At 52.9% G+C, this 13,494-nt stretch overlaps 4 protein-coding genes across 4 annotated transcripts; 1 reads left to right on the top strand and 3 right to left on the bottom strand.

Annotated features, from left to right (window-relative positions):
- Positions 1-126: 126 nt before the first annotated feature.
- Positions 127-1,176, bottom strand: BO80DRAFT_356611 (SANT/Myb-like DNA-binding domain-containing protein; the record flags this gene model as incomplete). Its single annotated transcript, XM_025715797.1, has 2 exons — positions 127-249; positions 304-1,176. The coding sequence occupies 2 exons, from the start codon at positions 1,174-1,176 to the stop codon at positions 127-129; spliced, it is 996 nt and encodes a 331-aa protein (XP_025574950.1).
- A 353-nt stretch (positions 1,177-1,529) lies between these two features.
- BO80DRAFT_93410 (uncharacterized protein) lies at positions 1,530-2,569 on the bottom strand. Its single transcript, XM_025724933.1, has 2 exons — positions 1,680-2,569; positions 1,530-1,614 (listed from the first exon to the last, which is right to left on the bottom strand). The coding sequence occupies exon 1, from the start codon at positions 2,306-2,308 to the stop codon at positions 1,949-1,951; it is 360 nt and encodes a 119-aa protein (XP_025574949.1). The 5' UTR covers positions 2,309-2,569; the 3' UTR covers positions 1,530-1,614; positions 1,680-1,948.
- A 1,944-nt stretch (positions 2,570-4,513) lies between these two features.
- prp8 (U4/U6-U5 snRNP complex subunit PRP8) lies at positions 4,514-12,340 on the bottom strand. The gene is made up of 2 exons (XM_025722698.1): positions 7,521-12,340; positions 4,514-7,458 (listed from the first exon to the last, which is right to left on the bottom strand). The coding sequence occupies exons 1-2, from the start codon at positions 12,081-12,083 to the stop codon at positions 4,960-4,962; spliced, it is 7,062 nt and encodes a 2,353-aa protein (XP_025574948.1). The 5' UTR covers positions 12,084-12,340; the 3' UTR covers positions 4,514-4,959.
- A 243-nt stretch (positions 12,341-12,583) lies between these two features.
- BO80DRAFT_356531 (60S ribosomal protein eL34) lies at positions 12,584-13,361 on the top strand (the record flags this gene model as incomplete). Its single annotated transcript, XM_025715793.1, has 4 exons — positions 12,584-12,607; positions 12,669-12,682; positions 12,858-12,981; positions 13,170-13,361. 4 exons carry the CDS (start codon positions 12,584-12,586, stop codon positions 13,359-13,361), a joined length of 354 nt encoding a protein of 117 aa, XP_025574947.1.
- Between the last annotated feature and the right edge of the window lie 133 nt (positions 13,362-13,494).

Raw genomic sequence — 13,494 nt, 5'->3', positions numbered from 1 at the left:
CCGTTCCTACAAGCCCGCACAACCAGCCTACCGAGGCAACGGCCGTCAACAATCTAAGCAAGGAAATCAGATGCCGCCCGTAGGGCATATTAGAGGCCGCTTTATATATTAGTCTCCACCACGCCATCACGGGAGCTGCATCGCTTTCTCACGGCATGCAGCTGGGGTGAAGCCATTTCCAACCTTCCCTGCAATGATCCGCCACCGATCGTTCTCATATTCCTGGATTGCCCGTTGCAGCCGTTGTACCTATCCCCGCTATTAGTATGTAGAATCAAGCTTGAGCGAGAGGGAAACCCGAACCATTTCATCGCTCCAAGCCACATCCTTGGCCTTCAGTTTGGTGCAGTACCGAACTTGCAAGGTGCCACTCGTCCGTCCCGGAAAGAAGTCTGCGATTTGCTTCCACGTCAAGTTCTTGTTCTCCTTCAACTCCACCAGGAGTGCATCTTCTTCCGGCGTGAACTTCAGTTTTGGTCCCCGAGGCCTGGGAGCTGGTTCGGGCATTCCAGGCTGGCCCACAACACTTGGCGGGCCGGAGGGCAAAGGAGACGATTCCACATTCATTCCATGACGCCCAGGGGCGCGCAGCGCCGCATGGGGCGGGAGTCGATGGTGGTGGTGATGTTGGGGCAGTGCCACCGAGTCTGTGGGCCCAAAGCTGTGGTTTGACATGGGATGCTGCTGAGACGACGCGCCGTGGACCGAGAAGAGCATCTCGGGAGAATGCGAGGGTTCGTGGGGCGCGTCTGCTGAGAGAACGGACAACTGTGGCCGGAGCCCATGGTCGTGATTGCCGTCGTCTTCTGTCTCCGAATGGGGACGTTTCTTGTCGCGCTGGATAGGGGGGATCTCGAAGCTGGCGGACGGATACTGCACTGGAAGGTGTCGCGAGAGCATTTGTGGTGGGCCGAGGACAACGTTTTGCGAGATATCATGGACTGTGGGAGGAGCTGCTGCTGACAGTACGGTCGCGTTTGCATGATGCTGCTCAAATGCCGTCGTGCTATGAGAGGCTCCCTGCGAGAACGGCGGGTCGGTCTGCTTATGATGTTGAAGGTGCGGCTGCTGTGCGTGGTAAACAAGCGTGCTCGCATGTTCCTCGGGCTTGCAGGTAGCATGTTGAGAATAATCAATAGCATACTCTCGATACGGATCCGCCAGCGTCGCGGACATACATCTGCGCCGCTAGAGCCTAAAAGCCCTGGCAGGCTACCGACTCGCTCTAAAAAGAAGGTAAAGGGATGGGGTCGAGAGTACTATCTCGACGGAGAAATCTCGTCAAGAGATAGTTCAGACGCTTGTCGGAATCCGTCCGATGAGTCGATGTGCGGATGATCGTGAATTCCTCTAGATTGACGCCAGAATCAAAGCTGTGGCCATGTACCAGTCCGAGGAGCTTGAGTCTAGATGGTGGTGATGATGGGCGTTAGGCGCGACACTATTTGGCCGTCAGAACTATAGGTCATGCAGCGAACGACTCGACAGCAACGTTAGGACACGGTGATCGCTCATCCCAAGGAGGAGGAGGAAGGAAGAGAGTAGCAAGGTCAGGTCGCAGTACATCGAACTCATTTGAAAGGAAGCGGCAGAGAGCTCGAGGCGACGCAGGGTCTGGCCACCATGAGAAAAGAAAACCAGTGGGCGAAAGGGATGGATGGATTACTAGTACTACTCACCGGGGTCAGTGATGAGCGCGCCAGGTGGAAAGCCCGAAAAAGACCGGTAATCTTCACGAGAGTCCAGACGCAACCGACGAGAGGCCCGGCCCAACCAGATCTACTGAAGGAGGTCGGAGGTCTGATGCTCATGCCAGAGACTCCGCAGATAGGCTTGCAGCCCGTATTCCTCCGTCGTTTGAGATGCAGGATCAATGGGGAAGAACAAGTGGAGGTGATGCCGGGATGCTGCTTCCAGCTGCATGTAAAAGTCCCGTGCAGTGATAGGGTCAGTAGGATATATACGGCAGCGCGGACGGTACGCAGTCGAGGAAAGGTTCTGGAAAGGGCAAATAATAATAAATAAGAGGTCCTGGGGGTGAAATTGACGAGACACGGAGATACTCCATACGGCCCAAATCAGAAAGGTGCAGGTGGGCTGGCAAAGAGAAATCCCCCATTTGACGGATCTGCGTTCCAGTCAAGCTTAGCTTGCAGAGGGACCCAGAGGGGACAACGGTCATGGATGCCAGCAGGACGAAGGATGAGGCTACCATTTGCCTTCCGCCGGCCCGTCTGGTTGCTTGCCAAGGCATGGCACTGACTGCCGTGGAGGAGGAAATTAGGGCAGCTGCCGGGAGATACAGCATGAAACAGCCCGGTGGGCGAGGAGACAAAGAGCTGCCTGCCAGCCCTCCAGCTATCGCATCACGCCGTCTCCCTCGGGGGGGGGGAGGGCTCTACCGTCTCAAACCCCGACCAACCCAGAAGCGGGGGGCGATCCAAGCCCAAGCCATACGTAGGCCAGGCATAATCTGAAGTTAACTTATTGGATACGAACGTGGAGGAGCTGAGCGACTCGGTGGATTCGGGTCAAGGGAGTCAAACCTGTTGTTGTGCTGGTCGGCTCCTAACTCGCTCAGGAATTCGCCCCCTGTCAGAACAAGGACCGTCCGTCGTACGTCGTCGCAGCAACTCCACTCAGCGACACGCCAATGGCGGATAGAGAACCGTCGTCGGCGAGACATCCACCTGGGAAAGGTGATTGGGAATGACTAGCGGGAGGGTGCTAGTTTGCTCGGAGGTGGGCCATCATGCTAAGCAGGGGAGTTCCGGCCGAGCCTTTCTTACTCGAGAGGGAGTGATGGAGCAACGACCCTGGTCTGGTCTGGATGCTGTATATAAAAATTCCCGTAGCCTGGAACGGGCGCGGGAACTCATCCAACACCACAGGGCAGTGCGAAAGGCATTGCAGTAACTCTTCGCATCGAGATGCGCGGTGGTTCCCGTCGACTAAATGTAAGACTATTCTCGCGCAAGCAAAGTTGTCGCGGGTCAGGCTCGAGTCTAAACCCGTACCCACGTCTATTTCCCCTTTTTGCCTGGCCTCACTTTTTTTTTTAAACCCTTCTGAAATCTTTTTTATTCCTTTTTTTTTTTCTCTCTTTATTTTTATTGTTTTGTTTTTCTTTTCAAACCTGCTTCCCCTTCGGTCAATCCGGAGCCGGGCAAACTAGACAGGGAAGCCCATGTCCCTTGTCCATCTGTGTGATTAGCGGCCGTCAAAGGGGAGCAGGTTTGACCCTTTTTTGATGAGAGCTTCCTGTCAACCTTATTTGCTCGAGGACTCTAGTAACTGTTAGGCCCAACAACCCTCGTGGACAAAGCCCCCTCCCGAGAACGGTCGGAGGCCGGGAGCTTAGCGCGCGAGAATTGTATGGCAGTTGTAACTGGTATGGATGGATGACATGATTGTTCATGATTGTCTAATCCCTTTTCATGAAGTCCGTGTCCGTGATCTCCGTGAGAGTTCAGTCAGTCAATCAGTCAGTCAGAGAAAGAAAGGAAGCCCCTCGAGCTAGGCCAACAGCGCGAAGTGAAGCCACCATGGAGGACGGCAGTTGAGACTACTATATAGTATATTGCAATTTGCAATGGCTTTGCGCAAACGCCGCGCGCCGAATCCTATTACCTCCTTGGTCAATGAGCATGATGACCATGAATCATGGACACAGGAAAAGGGCGCGTGGGAGCTTATACACAACACGTAAGACCCCTCTCAGGCTCTCAGCCTGGCGTAAGGAAGTAGTCTCAACTAGGCGTGTACTCCGTACTCCGGACTGACGCCGGTGGATCCCCCTCATCCGCCATCGTATCTTGCAAGTTGCAGGCTCCAGGACGAGTTATCCCGACGGGTCGGAATTTTGACTTTGCGTCCCGAGATTTGAGCCCATGGGCATGAGGCACTGGTGAAACAGCAGAGGTGATCACATTGCATTAGAAGAGAAAAAAAAAAAAAGACAACCAAATGAAATGAACCTGAGGAGAATGTCTTAGGTGGCCCAGCCAGCCAGTGCGTTGGCCAGAACGTTGAAATGCGTCGGATCCAGCCGGAAGGAATGGCGTGGAGGAGGAAGTGAAGCAGGGGGGGGAGGCGTTTTTAGCAACAGCCGTGCACGGCACACGGAGCGTGAGGGAGCGTGTGTGTGATGAGTGGTGGGATGAATGGGGAGGAGAGAGAGGGGGGGGATTGGATTGGAAGGGGACAGACAAGTCAGGAGCAACCAACCAGTCACCAGCAAGTCGCAAGCCAACAACTGCAATCTTCTGGCAATCCTTCCCCCCCCTCCCTCCCCAGCTCAGGCTCGGCCAAGTTCCAGGTAACAGGGTGACCAACCCCTCCCAGGCTCCAACACACGTCAACCAATTCCCCCGATGGTTGCTAAATTACTGCTAGTTCGCTATCTAGGCCACATTCGATGATTAACCTACTGGCCAAAGTGGACTCACACATGGGTGCCCATATTGCGCGGATGGATCACAGTGCTTGACCGTCTCCTCCGGCCGGCTTAGCTCTCCTTCACCACCCACATGGTCGATCCCCTAACTCTTAAGGCCGGAAAACTCTTGTTTCTCCATCCGGAGTAAATAGTACTCCATAGTCCAGACGGCAGAGATACACATGGTGGGATCCATTGCATTGCAGGCTCGACCAATTACCTTTTTGAGTGTTTACCATCGACTAGAGTAAAACATACATCGCTACCGACTGTTCTACTGTACATACACCAGCCTACCCCCGATCCATCTCGCCTGCATTGCCCGGATCATCATCCCTCGCTTGCCACCCAACAGAAATCGATCATAATAAAAGAATAATATCATAGTAAAACACATGAGAGGATTTTGTATAGTACCTACATTAAAGGGAAAAAAAAGGCTCAAAAGGGGGAACCACGAGAAAAAACGGCGTAATAATCCATATCGAAACAATTCATCCAACGCCTACCACACTCATCGCTCACGCAAAGTTATCAGAACGGTCAACCCAAATATCTTCCAGTTCTGCAAAGTTCTGGAAGTGCAATGGACGATGCTGATCGTCGTAGAATTTCAGCGGCGTGTCGATCTTGACATACACCGGCCGCTTGTCGACGCTACCGAACGAGCTGCCCATGAAGCTGTAGTTCCAGACGTTGTCTTCCGGCACCAGGAAGTAACCCCGGATCTTGTCACTGAGCAACAACTGGCACTTCTCTCCCATGTTGGTCGAGAACCCTTGCGGTTGATCGGATGTGGTATCCCTATTCTCCGCTCCCCACTTGTAGCCCTGGGGCGTAAGGCCCCATGCCGCCAGAGACACGGATCCAGGGGTGAAAGACACCGTCATCGTCACCGTCTTCTTGTCCCACGATGAGTGGGCATTCATCAAACGAGAATGCTGTGTAACGTCCATGGCCGTCATGTAAGGGGGCTCGTTACCAGAGATGGTGTGAATAACACCTAGAGGCTCGAGGTTGTTGAGGTAATCGTGCTGTGGTAGCTGCTGGGGCAACTGAACCTCACGCGTGTTGCCCACCTGAGGGATCATGACAATGGTGCGAATTTCCTTCACCTGGTCGTTATCAGGAGGGGAAGTACCATACAAGTAACCAGCAACCTGCACGCGGAGATCAGCAATCGTGATGAATCGCTTGAGGACGTTCTTCGGCATGATGTAGGTGTATCCCTCATCCCGAATGTCATCCGACGAGATGTAGATGTTGTTCGCCCTCGTGCGGAGGTTGGACGTCGCGATTGCCCGGGTACGCCACTCGGTCTTGGAGGCAAATGACTGCTGCTCATACTGAGACGTGGTGGTGACGATGATGTCCTCACCACGGACGTTCTGCGTCTTCGTCGTAACAGCCGTGAGCTGCTTCTGCTCCTCCTGTTGCTTCTCGATCTCGGCCGCCTGCTGCCGTTGCAGAGAAGGCGCACTGATCTCCATACCGAGAATAATATCCCGAACTTCGCTGCTGGTCAGACTCTGGACGTTGACATTGTTCTTCTTGCCATAATCGTTGAGAATCAGATCACGCAGCTGCACTTCAACCTTCATCCAGACCTCATCCGACAACGAGGGCCAGATATGATGCTCCTGAGTGATAACACTCTTGTCGGGTCTGAGAATAATCTTGGCCTTGTCAATGTTGACATGAAGAGCTCTCAGAATGAGAATCAGACGGGAGAAAGCGATGTAAGGCGAAATAGACTTCAACCACTCATCGTAAAGGTTAAAGAGGACCATTTGAGGCTCCGTCGCCCGAAGAATCATATCCGCAAGCTTCTCAACCTTCATCGCGGCCTGGAAAGGAAGCTGGAGCTCGGAAGCACGGATGGAGATGTTAGGAAAATCCAGCAGGTGGACTTCCAACGGATCCAAAAGACCCTTACGGGTGACAATCAGCTGCTTGGGCTGTTCCTCAACAGGCAAAGACCGGATGAGAGCCGCCACTTCTTCCGCCGTCTTCCACTTGGCCAATTGACCCAGACGCTTCTGTCCTGCCCAGACACTGGTGTGGATGATCTTCAAGAACAGTTGTCCAGTTCTGGGGTTGAAGATGAAGATGGCACCGTTGATGGGCTTGGTCGTCAGGTTACCTTCAAAGGTCTTGTGGATGGTGACACGGTAGACATTGGTATCGTCAATGAACAGCTGGATCTGCGGGCTGAACAGCTCCGAATAGTTCTGGGAGTTCAGGAACTCCTGGTTGCTTTCCGAGGCATAGAGCTGCAGACCCTTCCTGATACGTTCTCTCAGCACATACAAGGCAGGGTTGGCCTTCATGACCTTAGCCATGGCTTGCTGGATCAAGGTCTTCAGACCAGGGAAGTACTGGCCATATGCCGAATACAAGTTGTACGCAAGGTCGATACCAATCATCAAACCGGTAGCAGAAGGATAGATACTCATGCTATCGGTGGTGTAGTCGAGATACTTAGCACGGACATATCTCTCAATGTCGTGGGAGTCGTAATCACCATATCTCAACTGCACGTCAAGCCAGAACTTGTTCGTCGTGGTTGGCTCGTAGACGTCCTTGGTATCAAACAGCACGGAAGGACGGGTGACGTTCCACTTATTTGTCGCGAAAAGCAAGATATCTGCGCAAGAGCTGTTCATCTTGTACGACTTACGCGGGTGAATAGTCTCCTTCTGGACAGTTTCAATACCCAGCTGCTGAAGCTCCTGGTCGAACACTTGACACAAGTCCATGACAACAGACTCGTGAATCTTCTGCCACAAGTGGGCACGGAAGATCTGAATCAACGAAATCTTCAAGGTGGGAATCTTGCCGTGCAAGAAGATACCAGTAAGATCCAATTGCACCTGGAAACCAACGTACACGTTGGCACGGTTAATAGTGGGAGACCACCACAGGGTGAAACGACGGTTAGGGATCTGGTTCAAACCGGATCTCTGGGCGTTGGTGAGCTTCTTGAACTTCATCGATTCTTCGAAACCGGATGCACGTTCCTGGTAAATAACGTAGGTTAGTGATCGTTACTTTTGTGAAATATGATAGTTATAGCACTTACCCAGAAGAGACCTTCCCAGGATGGGAACGCCGTTGCCTTGAAAAGGGTGTGTTCCAGGATGGTCTCAACACCACCAAGAGCCTGAATGACGTCGGTACGGTAGGCATTCAAGTTCCACAACTTTCCATCGTGCCGCTGGCTTGTCCACCAGAACGGGTTGCTCTTCATCAGCTGGTACTGCTTGAACTCAGCCCGGAGACGGAATCCCTTGTCGAAACTGAGCGTGCTCCGATCTTTCTGGAACAGAGTATTGATACGTGGAAGACCACGATCCCAGCTGTCCTCCAGGTCCTCCAACGTCAAGCGACGGTTCTGCTGTTGAGCCTCCTGTCGCTTCTGGGAATACTCCATCCACACTCTCTGAGAATCGATGAACTCGGCTTCCCAGGGGATAATGTAACGGAAGATGTTCGGAATCAAAGTCTCTTCGTCATGAGACATACCCGCTCGGAAGTGAGTGATGCCTGTATCAGTTTGCTGGGACCACCGCTTGTCGCTAGCAGGAATGAGGATATGGGATCCAGAGATCATACCCAGACCTCCAAGCTCCTTGGGGGTATAGAAAACGGCGGGAGGGAAACGCGAAGGCATCTTGGAGTTCAGGCCGATCTTGACACGAGTTTGGATCTTGGTCTCGCACTTCACGATCGTGTCCAAGAGGTTGACAGTTGAAACGGCAGCTTCACGGTAGTAGGTGAAGAGAGCAATCAAAGCCGTGTTCCACTTGTTCGCGATCTTGGTGAAAGTCGTCGAACCGGACGACATGAGAATCTGACGAATCCGGTTGTTGAACTTCTGAATATCCTCCTCTGTGACCTGAAGGAAAGCATGGGCCGTCCGTTCCTTCGTCGAGTTATCGACCAGAGACCAGACACTGTCCTTCACGGAGAACTCTTCGTTCTGGTTGCGGCACTTGGGAAGAATACGGACTTCGAACCCGGACATGGAGAACAGAAGGTTAGGGTTGTCCTTGCTGTAGACACTGGCGAAAGTGTCGTCCCATTCAATGGTGGTGATTGACCTCGGCAGGCGGTTCTTCAGATCCCAGAAAACAGCACGGCCCAGATTAACATCGTGGCGCATCAGACGCATACGACAATCGCGTGGCCAGCACTTCTTATTCTTGTATCCGATAACATTCTCGAAGTTGGGATCTGGATTTTCCGTTAAGAAGCGCTGGATCAAGTCACGAGATTCATCTGCGTTGAATCTCAGGAAGACCCAAATCTTGTCCACGTAACGTGTGTACAGACGGATAGGATGCTTCGTCTCCGTAGCGCGGTCTCTGAATTGCAAGAAATCGTTAGGACTCTGCGGAGGTCCAGCCATTTCACTAGCTCTCTGCAAGCCAAGAAGCAGCAAGTCGATCATCAGGCCATAGTACTGGAAGACGAAACCAGAGAACTGTAGACCGCGAATCAAACCGTAGCTGTTGGTATGGTTCATGTCCTTGTAGCTGAGCTGCACGTTGTTCTTGGAGGTGATGTAGTCAGCCAAGTTGTGGTCCATGATCAAGCGCAGCATGCGGTTCAACAAGGTGAGATCCATCTTTTCATAGACCTTCGACAGTTCCGTCTCGATCATAACATTCGTCTCGCCTTCCGCAGTCTCCCATACGTTGGACAAGTTGTTGATACCTTGAGCCCACTTGTATGTCAACAACGGAGGCACTTCGGAATCAGATGGCTTGATCCAGGCGGGGAACAAGTGGCGCTGTTCGGCCTGATACCACAGGTACTGGTCGAGATAGGCGTCGGTGATCTTTTCAATAGGCTCCACGTCGTAGACGGGGTTGATGTGACTGTAATTGTCGTTCATATCGATGCCGACTTCCTTGAAGGCTCGCTGGGTCAGGAGGAATCGCTTGATTCTAGCCAAGGTCGTTCCGGGAGAATCGTACGCCTGCTCAATAAGAGCAAGTTCCTCACGCTGACTCTGGTTAAGTCTGCCCTTGACGGAGTAGGATTCACGCAGACGCTCCAGAGCAAGGATCAGGATCTTGGTGTCATGCTTGTAAGAAACACTAGGGAAGGGGATCGGAGAGAACTTGCGAGACTCGAGCCAGTGCACCATGGTGGTATAGATAGCGACAGCTTCCTCGGATGACACGTAGGGACCATCCTTGAGGTAGTTGTGCTGACGTTCTTGCTCAGACTTCAGCCACAATCGAGTGAGTCGACCAAGGTTCTTCTTCGCAACTGTCTTATCTACCGTAGCACCACGACGGATACGTTCACGGTTGTAATGAGCGACAGAAATCCACCAGTCAGCCTTGCTCTTGACGTAACGGAGAATGATGTTCTCAATGGGTGCTGGAAGGCCAGGAACCTTCCAGGGAATGTTACTCTTCCAACACCTCCATGCTTCCGACAGATGCTGAAGGACTGTGTTAACCTTGTTCTGCTTGATACCTTCAGGCATCATGTCCATGAGATCAGCCATGACAGATGCACGAAGTTCAAGATCGAAGTGAGACTCCACACGCTGCTTGGTGACGGTCTTGGCAACACCCTTGCTGTGGCGACCCTCGAACTGACGAGACAGCAGGTTTCCGAGCCATCTCTCAAGCAGAGGAATGATACCACGCATGAAGAACAGCCAGACACGCCAGGCCGGAGCCCAGAAACCACATCCAGGGCCCTTGCCCACGGGCCCTGAGTTGAAGCGGTAGTAAATCAAATGCTTAAGATCCTTGCAAGAACGAATCTGGTGCATCAGCTTGTACTTGTAACGGTACATACCGGTCAGCTGTCCGACGTGGTTGAAAGCATACAGGATGCCGTCAGCCAGCTGGAAGGCATCAATGTTACCCAGACGGTATTGCACTTGAGCATCGACGATCAACTTTGTGAGACGGAGGATTTCTCTCATCAAGTGGAAAGCATTTCCGAAACGGGACTTCTTTCGCTCCTTGGTCGTCAAGGTCTTGACGGGCTTCAAGTTGAAGTTGTAGTCGAGATGCAGGTAGGTCAAGTTCTTGCGGTGGATCAACAGGTTCAGCATGTTGAAACCCTGGCGGCAAACTTGCAGACCAGCTTCAACCCAGTCGATCGTCGTCTGCTGGAAGAACTTTGTCGACTTCAAAGTCCTCAGCAAATTCTGCTTGCTTTGGGCCTTGGGCTTCTTCTTGTGCAGCTCATTAAGAACATAGGTCTTGAGCAACTTCTGGTATGAAACACGGACTTTAACCGGCTGACCCTGCGGGCAGTGCTCCAGGTACCACTGCTTCACCAGGGGCACATCCTGTGCGCGCACCATCTTCCCAGAACGCTTGTTGAAGGGATGAGGGGCCCACCAGAGAGCAATGGCTGACGCCGTTTCGGGGGTGTAGAGTTCCTCGTCAGCGAAGAACGGCTCGAAGTCACCAGGAAGCTCAAAGTCGTCCTCGTTGTTTCCTTCTCCGAAAATCTCATCTTCGTGGCTGACGGTGATATTCTTAGGCGCGACGGACCGGGAGGAGATAGGGTTGATGACAGGGTCGAAGTAGAAGGCTGGGAGATTAGGGTCGTCGGTCCGGACATATACAACTTGAGGGTGCGAGTACCAAGAAACCTTTACGCTTCTTGGGAGGGTATTGTACAGGAAAGGGTAGGCAACACGGTATTCCGTCCGGATAGGGGCGCGGAAGATGATACGGTCGATGGCGTTGAATTCACTGAAATCCTCGTCATTGGGGTCGATATCTTTGTACAGGGGCTCGAAGCGAGGGCCACCGGGGATAGCCACATTCAGCGCCTTCGCCGTGAAGAAACTGTTCAAGTCAAACATATGGTGGTAGTTCTGGTCGACGACGTCACTCAGCAGCTGATGACTCAATCGATACAGAGTAGCCATCTGCGGAAGTGTCAGGTTCCAGTCCTTGTAACTCGGACCATTGACATGGGGAGTGTCTAGAAGAGGCCGATGGTCGTAGAACCACTCGTAAACCGGAGCATCCTCCGACTCATCAAGCTCCATCTGAATAGGTTCCAACGGCTCCACATCTTCAATGTTTTCCGACCACGATAGCGGAGGTTCTTCGTCGTCAAAGGGAGGAAAGCGCATACGCTTGAAGTGTCGGCGATCACTCTTTTCGCGACGCATGCACACCCACATGGTCGCCCACTGGGCATGGAAGACAGGCTCAATGACGCGGGGAGTCTCGTTGACCAGGGTCAGGCAGCCGTTAACATGATACAATACCTTGACCTCCCTCGCTGACTCCCAGGGCATGGGCATATTCTCCAGCAGCTTCAGAACCGCATGAGGCATAAACTTCAGCGCACCGAGGTAGCTACGCTTCTCATTGCTGAACTTCTTTTGCGACACATCACCAATGTCTCTGACAATCTTCCGTAAATGCTCCGGCGGCATATCCGCCTTCTGTGTTTCGACAAATCCTCCCTTTCGCTTCTCGCCGAATCGGTTCCGTTGCGTCCGCAGCCACTCATTCTTCTTCTGGGCAAACTTCGCGACAGTCGGATCCGCAGGCGGTTGATATCCAGGTGGTGGAGGAGCCAACGGCATCGAAGGCGGTGCCGATGCACCCCAGCCCGGAGGCGGAGGAGGAGGCAATGATGCCATTGTGAAGGGTGTTGATGGGGCAGGACCCTCTCTGTCTGATCGACGGGTGATACTCGTGAACCAGTCGCGTCAAAGATCACGTCGAGAAAGGTCGTGACTTATCGCGAGCTCATCGGCCCAAGCTCAGCGACCGGGGGGGAAAGAAAGTAGGGTGAAAGTATCGCGTCGGAGAGATGAAGCTTTGCCCGGAAGAAGATGAAACCACTCCTGGACGATCCCCTTCTCACGACGGGTGATAGGACGGCGCTCCAGTCTCTTCTTGCTCCTGCCTTGATGAAGCAAGTCTGAAAAGAGGTGGCGGCTCTGCTCGGACCGGCACTAGGCCGCGTCGGGGTTAGCGCGTTCTCGCCAAATTGGCGCTAGCGCGGCCGCCCCAGGGCTCCGAGCGAAACCCACACAAATCCAGATTACTGCAAGAATTCTACGAGGTCAACGACGACAACCGACGACGCCGCCGCCAATCTCTTGACCACCGACCTAGAGGTTCAAGGACAGACAAAATGGCGAACAACAGACTCCAATACGTGAGTAGAATCGGTTCCCTGGATAATTTGCGAACAGGATACTAATTCTTTCGATTTGCAGCGCCGCCGGAACCCGTACGTTTGAATTTTCCTCTTCCCCTCGTGCCCTGCTCTACCCACCAGCTTTGTCGGTCGCTACGGTGCAACCACGCTTTGTCCGATTTCGACGCGATGAGACGCTTTTTTTTCCTGTTGAAATCTACACGCCGAGATGTGCATGAATAGGATATTGATGGATTTTTGTCTCCAGGTACAACACGCGGTCCAACCAGGTCCGCATCATCAAGACCCCCGGCGGTGAGCTCCGTTACCTTCACATCAAGAAGAAGGGCACTGCCCCCAAGTGCGGTGACTGTGGCATCAAGCTCCCTGGTGTGAGTGCTCCCGAGTGATTTCTGTTGAACTGGTGTGAATGGCTTGCTTGGATTCGAATGATGGGGGGATGTGTTTGTGTGTGGACTGGCACGACCGGGCGCACAAGGAAGTCAAGAAGGATTCTACACCAATGTTCGACGACGGCAAATCAGAGCAAAAATGGCTGATGGTCATCGTGACCTTTTAGGTTCCCGCCCTCCGCCCCCGCGAGTACGCCCAGATCTCCCGCCCCAAGAAGAACGTCAGCCGCGCCTACGGTGGTTCCCGCTGCGCTGGTTGCGTCAAGGACCGTATCGTCCGTGCTTTCCTGATTGAGGAGCAGAAGATCGTCAAGAAGGTCCTCAAGGAGTCTCAGGAGAAGGCTGCCGGCAAGCGCTAAATGCATCTTTAATGGTGTTTTTGTGTGTTTAGAGGAGCGAATATGGAAAATTTAAAATTGGCTGGGCATGGTCCTCTTCAGTGAACAGACGGCTAGCGCGACGGATAATGTCGTGATCAATGAATTCTATTCA

This window comes from Aspergillus ibericus (assembly GCF_003184845.1).
Source record: "Aspergillus ibericus CBS 121593 unplaced genomic scaffold BO80scaffold_21, whole genome shotgun sequence".
Classification (NCBI taxonomy): Eukaryota; Fungi; Ascomycota; class Eurotiomycetes; order Eurotiales; family Aspergillaceae; genus Aspergillus; species Aspergillus ibericus.
The sequence above is the reverse complement of the archived record's forward strand: the minus strand, read 5'-3'. Positions and strand labels throughout refer to the sequence as shown.

Bases quoted from the DNA above. Each gene is read 5' to 3' on its own strand.
- BO80DRAFT_93410 (XM_025724933.1), bottom strand. From the start codon at position 2,308: ATGCTGTATCTCCCGGCAGCTGCCCTAATTTCCTCCTCCACGGCAGTC.
- prp8 (XM_025722698.1), bottom strand. From the start codon at position 12,083: ATGGCATCATTGCCTCCTCCTCCGCCTCCGGGCTGGGGTGCATCGGCA. The intron at 7,459-7,520 runs GTAAGTGCTATA...GTTATTTACCAG, and splicing joins CCTGGGAAGGTCTCTTCTGG to GAACGTGCATCCGGTTTCGA.